The following is a 7259-nucleotide window of genomic DNA, read 5'->3' as shown; positions in this document are numbered from 1 at the left end:
TACCAGTACATACATAACCCTAACCAGTACCAGTACATACATAACCCTAATCCACCAATGAGACTCATCCTTATGGAGACCAGGCTTTGGTCCCCACAATGTAGAATTTTTTTGCACAGTTTGGCTGAAACAAAAATGCACACACACATAAACAAACAAACAAACAACAAAAAAGCTTAACATGTTTATGATATAGTTTGATAAATAATTCAATAATGCAAGGTTGACTGATTCTCAAAAAGCTGGAAGTAAAAACCAGAAGATGAATCTTTGGAGCATTTCAACTCCCCATTGAAGGATTTTAAATTGTTTACAAGCACTTTCTCACGTTGAGCCTTTAAAACCTCGAGTACATTCAGCCCATTTCTCTTTTTAAGCTGTTTATACTTGTACCTATCTCACATCTTTACTGCATCATCGTTTTGTTCTTTTATCGTTAATAACACCAGAAACTTGGATTAGTAAAACTTTTTTCTTACGTCAGTCTTTAATAAAGCATTTTATACGCAGAGTTGTTTTCATGACACCCCCTCCCTGCTGCTGTGAGATCTGATGTGGAGATGAATTTATCTTCTCTGCTTCTCCTTGTGTTTCAGACCACTGCTGGCGTGCAGAAGAGGTATTTCCGGCACATCAAGAACTTGATAGCAGCTTTCCAGAAGGACGGACAGGGACTCGCCATGCCTCTGCTCTTCCCCGTCACCGCTCAGAGCCGGGCGCAGGCCCCCACGCAGCGACAGACTCCCGGTGACAGCCCCACGTCTTATCTCCAGCGGCGTGCGACACCTGTCGCTCAGGGACAGAAAAACAAGGAGGTGCGGCAAGCTTTCGGTTAGGCTGCAAACCCAACAATCCAGCTGATTACAAGCCGAACTACCTGTGCACGAGTCCTGCCGTGGCTTCTTCTTTCATGCCCTTCTTCTTTGTTTCTCTGACTCAGATGTCTCACCATTCTTGCAGTAATTTCTGCGCATGCAGCACAGAAGGCGCTGCATATCTTTCCGAGATGTGATGTGAAATATTGAACTGCTGAAACATTTATATCCATTACTGCATACATAAGTTGACAACAAACATTGTGCTCTGTTTTCTTAATGCAATAGAGTTGAGTGAGTGGTAATGAAAATAAATGTTTGTTTTTTTGTCTAAAATAAACTCTTCTAAATAAGGTCGTGCTTACACAGCCTTTCACAAAGCTAGCCTCCAACTGACATATAATGTGGAGGCAAAAATTCAATTTGACATATTGAAGTAGCGATTTCCATGGAGAAAATGCTGACTGCCGGAGGGAGAGGGATGGGTGGGAGGCTTCGTCATTTCCTCTGATTGACAACGCCAGGGCCTCGTGAAAAATATGAAAGAGAGAGAGGAGGTAGAAGGTGAGAGAACAGCCAGAGCATCCATTCAGCCCAGACAATCCTTGCAGCCGTCTCCTAGCAACCGGAGCCTCCATCGTTTCCACCGCAGAGATGAGCTCGGGCTAGCGGAGCATATGGTTCAGAAAGAAATAAATAAATGAAGGGACGAGCCGATCGTCAACGTATATCACCTGCTCGCAGTCAGAACATATGCATCGAGCGTCGCTGTCGTCCGCACAGCCCCGCGAGCACAAACACGACAATTAATGTTGGGCAGATGGTGATGAGATGGTGGGAGGGAGGGGGAGGCAGGCGGACGGGGAGGTGGATTAGCTTAAAAAAAAAAAAAAAAAAAAAGGCACAAACTTCTCTACTTTTCTTTTTTAACTTTTAGCTTTGGTGGGGAGAGGCTTTGGAAGTGTAGCCTGATTGGCATTTCCTAATGAGAGGAGACAAGCTGTAGAGGAAAGGCGCAGCCAACTCCAGGTCCTGCCCCTTCTGCACTCACCACCCACTCGCTGAGCCTCAGCTGTCACATTTCTCTCCATTCCTCTGTGCACCCCACCCTCCTCCCCCTCTTCCTCCTTCTTCTTCTGACAAGTGCAGTTTTTTTTTTCATGCAGATCTCGGTCTGAGCCGTAATGATGGGTGATAATGGCAGCAGAGATTTGAAACGTATACAGAGTCCCAGAGATGGGAACAAAGAGGGCCGCGACAACAGAACGTGCAGCAGGGGAGGAGAGGCGCAGAAAAACAAGACACACGAAACAGGGGAAATAATAAGCAACAGCGCCTACAAAATCCCAGGGAGCGACGTGGTAATTCACACATAATAACTTTAATCAGCTTTGTAACCCAATAAAGTGAGCTGTTTTAGCGAGAATAATTACTATAGCCATGTATAATTCTTTGCAAAAATGTAACTTTTTTCTATTGATTAACAATACTGACACTTATGAACAACAGAACTTCCAGTTGAGCACTTTTTTTTCTTCTCCTCAGTGTGAAAGCACTGGCTATGTACATTCTTGATTTTAGTACACACACACTCATACGAGCTACAGTTGGAGCACACACCAGAGGCGGAAACCACAGGTTTCTTCTCTAAAAGGGAGCGTCAGAGTCAAAAAGGCCTCTTTTACACAATATGTAAACGATAGTATATCCGAGGTAAACCATATGGGAACTCAAATGGCAACCGGAGAGCTCTTAGTGCGAGTCGTGAACGGGTGATGGGGGGGATCAGTCACTGGTGGAGCCACAGTCTTCATAGCCACAGATCAGTGAACGGAGTCCGAAGGGATGAAGAGTTGTGAAACAGCAAAAGGCAGATTGTCTGTCCGTCCGTCTCTGTCCATCTGTCAGTCAGTTGGAATACAAAAAGCAAAGCCACAGCCAAACCACACTGCTTGTGCCACCGTTAGAAATCGGAGAAACTGGACGATAATAATAAAATACCATCATTTTGTCACAATTAAAGGCATTTGGAAGTTTTTCTTTCCCCCCTCGGTCTCTCTTCTTGTTCTCCAGAGTCATCGACTTCTTTTTTCAGTAAAGTATAGAAACAGTAGAACAAATCAGAGCAGAGTAGAAACAGGCAGTCTTTGGTGGGATGGTGGGGGGTTATTTGTGTGTCTCTGTTACCTGCCCCCCACCTCGCTTAGTGTCATAAAGTGGATGTTGGTGGGGCAGTCGGACAGCTCTGGCTGCTGCTCCACGGGCAGAGAGTAGTAGCCGTCGTAGCCCTGGACGCGTCCTCCGGACAGCAGCTGCTGCTTCTCCGCATCGCTCCACGCTCTGCTCCCCACGTCCCCCATATCCAACCTCCTCCTTTCCTTCTCCCACGCTCCCTCCACCGCCCTCTTCCTCGCTTCCTCCATCACACGAGCCCGCTCCTCCTCCTCGGTCCCACCGTAACGCACGCACAGGCACAGCGCCCCCTGCTGGAGGGTGATGTCGGCGAAGCGCCGAGTCCTGCCATTCACCGTGGCACTCATCTGGGACACGCTCACGTTCACGCCGTTCTCCAGGACACGGCCCCCGACTCCTAACCCCAGGGCGAGGTCTTCCTCGATGGGGCGGGACTGGAGGAAGTGGTGCGTGTCGCAGCCGTGCACCGTGAAGCTGAGCTCGCTGAGGTGGATGGCGCTGTTCAAAATGGCCGCCACCCTGCGGCTGTCCTCGCTGGCCACGCCGATAACCTCGGCGCTCACTCGACCGTGCGAGATTGCAAAGCGGATGCTGGGGCCAAGGATGGAGGGCCGGGAGCCGAAGGGGGGAGGATGAGACGGTCTATGGCAGGCGGAGCCCACAGGGTCGGAGAGCAGAGGTAACCTTTCCAGGGAGATGAAGCTCCTCAGCTGCTTCCGCAGCTCACACTGGATCCCTAAAACCATCTAGAAACAAACAAACACGTTGGTCACGCCACTGCACATTATCTGATGTCACATGCTCGTTATTAATTTATGCTCTACAGGCAGAGTTTAATTTTTGTTTAAAACACAACTAGGTTTGATTTCATGAATGACAACTCAGCCGTGTGAGCGTCACATGAACTAATGGGCACAACAAATGTCAAAAAGTAAAACAAAAATATTAATTATTTCGGAACCACATTACAATAAGGCTCCCCTTATAAATGGCTAATCATTAATAACTGATTATTATGCATTAATTAAGGGTGACAGAGACACAAAACTGACTTGTTTGTTGCCAAATAGTGAGACAAATCTGTTCTCATATATATTTCATCTAGAGTTGTTATATTAAACATCTCAGACTAAGTCACTATAGCACAATAAGTATTTGTCAACCTCATGTTTTTAGGATATATTACTTGTAGATACTTATAATGCAGTGACAAAGTAAAATGTTGTTTGCTAAATAAATGTTTGGTTCATTATTTGTCAAGAAACTGGTCATTTTTGTCTCTCTGTCACCCTTAATTAATGCATAATAAGAAGTTATTAATGATTTCTAAAGTGATTATAGAGGAATAATTAATGTATCTATAACCTAGTTATTAGCCATCTATAAGGAAAGCCTTAATGTAAAGTGGTACCATTAGTTCATTATTTTATTTATCAAAAACCCATTAGTTTATGAAAATATAAAACATTCCGACTATTCATTGAGAAGACGAAAACATTCAGCCTAAACTATAAATAAAAATCAAATTAATAAAGAATTACTTAAGCAGCTAATCATTTCAGTACTCAGCTGTGAAAATACATTCTTCTTCTTTACTTGAAGTTGATTTAAGCTCTTTCTGGCAAAGAGAAAAAAGTGTGGAGGTCAGAAAACTGTCAGAAATACATTCACAGGCAATTAGTGCCTCTGTGTGGAGGAATTTGGTCTTCATTTACACTTCCTGTGTTCCTAGATGCTCAACGAACTATATAAAAAAACAGTAATTATGGGGAAAAGTTTTCAGAACATATTGTTGGAGGTTTGAATAAATAACTTGCCAAACATTTTTTTCCTCTACATAATTATTTTGTGTGTTTTTACTGGAGTATTTCTATTTAAAATTTTCTTCTTCAAGAGTCTGTTTTGTGTAATAGTTTTCCAAAGATTGATTAAAGGGTTAATTTAGATGTTTTGATGCAGGGTTGTGTTTAAAGATAAACAATATCTCACCTGCTGTAGATAATAAATAATAAAGTTGAAGTTAAATTCTGATTAAATTCACAATAACAGCTGTTGAAAGAAGAACCAAGGCCAAAGTGGGTTGCTGTCAACTTAAAACTCAAAATGTATTTGTGGTTCATATTTAGGCAGGTTTTTTTTGCTGTTTTTTTAATTATCCATACATATATATGACATATATCCATATCCATGCACTGTAGGTATTCCTGCTGGAAGTGCTACATCTATCTGCTGCTGCTTGTTGTGCTCGTAAAGGACCACAGGATTCAACCATGCAATGCAGAAGTAACTTCAACGTTTATGAATTCAAGATATGTGCTATTAAATTTAAGATATTACATTTTAGGTCAGCAGTAATCCACTTTACTGTTGGTTTTACTGCACACATTAGGAGTTAGCTTGTCAGTCTGCAAAAACTATTTTCTTTTTCTTCCAACTGAGAGATCATTTAAAGAACTGGTAAGGTATTAGCTTGACTTCAGCAGGAAAAAATACCAAATGTAAAACAACATTTTTAACTGATAGCAAAATGTGCACACCCAGTAACTTTCAAACTAACAAATAAAACACTAATCAATATTAATCACCTACAATTAGGAAAATGTGAATAAAGAACAATCATATACAGTTTAATATTTTGACATTTAAAATCCATAAATATTATGTTAAAATGTCCCCAGAAATGTAACCACTGTTGTTGCAGTAATACCTCTAATTTAGATGAACATCGTCTTAAACATACCTTGAATTATCACAGAGTGAATAAATATGTTTACATTTTTTAAATACATTTGTCTAGTATTTTTATTTACTGGCATCAGTTATTCAGTGTAGGTTTAAAACAAAACCAAATAAAAGCCAAGAAGATAGATTTGAATGAGGAAAATATGGTTTAAAAATATCTGTATTCTTGTTATTAACAGTTTCCCTGATTACCTTTTTTTTTTTTCAGATGTGCATTTTTACTAACTTCACTTGGCAACCTGGAAATAAAACAGGATTTTTTGGGTTCTAAAATAAAATAAATTAGAAGTTTGTAGAATCGAATGAGCAACAATTATATTAAAAACTGGCAAAATAATCATCTTGAGCATACTTTATGTGTATAATTCAAAAGTCAATTTTGCGAGCATCATTTAAAGTATTTTGGTGAGTGTTTGGAATAGTTTGGCACCTTTACTCAGACGGGGTTTGCCCCTTGTTTTGATATAGAAATGTTCCACTTCAAACAGAATATGTTCTGTTCATAAAATCTTGACATTAAACCATCGACTCTCAGTCAAATCAAGGTCTAGGCTTGGGCCATTTACAATCATCAAAGCTTTTCTCTTTAAATCAGAGTGTTTCTTTTGCAGTACGCTTTGAATCATCATGTAAAAAATAAAACAATACGTTTCAAATTCAGTTCCCCTCAAAGGCTAAAATGGATTTTCCTAAAAAAAAAAACCCTTCCCTGAATTTAATGAATTTACTCAATACTGAATTGTATAATTTTGGCTATTAACAGGAACGTGTAGATTTGAGCACGTTTGATTAAATTCAGGGAAGTTTTTTGTCCTCCCTTCACAGGCTCCCTGTGCGTGTCAGAATTGCTTTTAAAATTCTCCTGTTGACCTTTAAGTACATTAACCTCCTAAGACCCGAACTCTTGCATATGTGGATGCCAGGTCCTAGGAGGTTGATGGCCTTGCATCCTCATAAGTGACCTACTTCATCCTTATGTTCCTTCTCAGGCACTGAGATCATCTGAGCAACTGCTTTTGGTTGTACCAAAAACCAGGCTGAAGTTCAGAGGAGATCGGGCTTTCTCAGTCGTGGGCCCTAAACTTTGAAACAATCTGCCCCTCAATATTAGACAGGCCACTTCACTCCATGCTTTTAAAACACTCCTGAAAACACAGGTGTATTCACTGATGTTTAACACAGTACAGCAGTCCCTCACTACTTAGCAGTTCGTTTTTCACAGACTCGCTCTATCGCGGTTTTTCAAAGTATGATTGGACATGACACACAGAGGCTGATTTATGGATGAGACACATGATTGGTATGGAATTTTTATTTAAAATAAATTATTTTAAATTATTTAGCACCTATGTGCAGCCCACAGCTGTGGGAGAAGCTTCCTCCTGCAGCTGATCAGCTGATATTCTGTTTTTTAGAGCGTTTAGAATTTAGAATCATTATTTAGAATATTGCAAGAGTGTTGGAAGGGTTTAAAAGGCCTTAACATATGTATATATATATATATATATA

At 40.9% G+C, this 7259-nt stretch overlaps 2 protein-coding genes across 2 annotated transcripts in view; one reads left to right on the top strand and one right to left on the bottom strand.

Annotated features, from left to right (window-relative positions):
- Positions 1-836, top strand: part of LOC119408288 (SH2 domain-containing protein 1A-like) — a 1627-nt gene extending 791 nt beyond the window's left edge. Inside the window, exon 2 of the mRNA XM_037675091.1 lies at positions 597-836. Within this exon, the coding sequence (XP_037531019.1) occupies positions 597-836 (240 nt within the window). The remainder of the gene's footprint in view (positions 1-596) is intronic.
- Positions 837-2474: 1638 nt separating this feature from the next.
- The window catches only part of tenm1 (teneurin transmembrane protein 1), a 439293-nt gene continuing 434508 nt past the window's right edge, over positions 2475-7259 (bottom strand). Inside the window, exon 38 of the mRNA XM_037675401.1 lies at positions 2475-3754. Within this exon, the coding sequence (XP_037531329.1) occupies positions 2999-3754 (756 nt within the window). The 3' untranslated portion in view covers positions 2475-2998. The remainder of the gene's footprint in view (positions 3755-7259) is intronic.

This window comes from Nematolebias whitei, chromosome 4 (assembly GCF_014905685.2).
Source record: "Nematolebias whitei isolate Nwh7 chromosome 4, NemWhi1, whole genome shotgun sequence".
NCBI classification, from domain to species: domain Eukaryota; kingdom Metazoa; phylum Chordata; class Actinopteri; order Cyprinodontiformes; family Rivulidae; genus Nematolebias; species Nematolebias whitei.
This window is presented reverse-complemented; position numbering and strand designations above follow the sequence as displayed.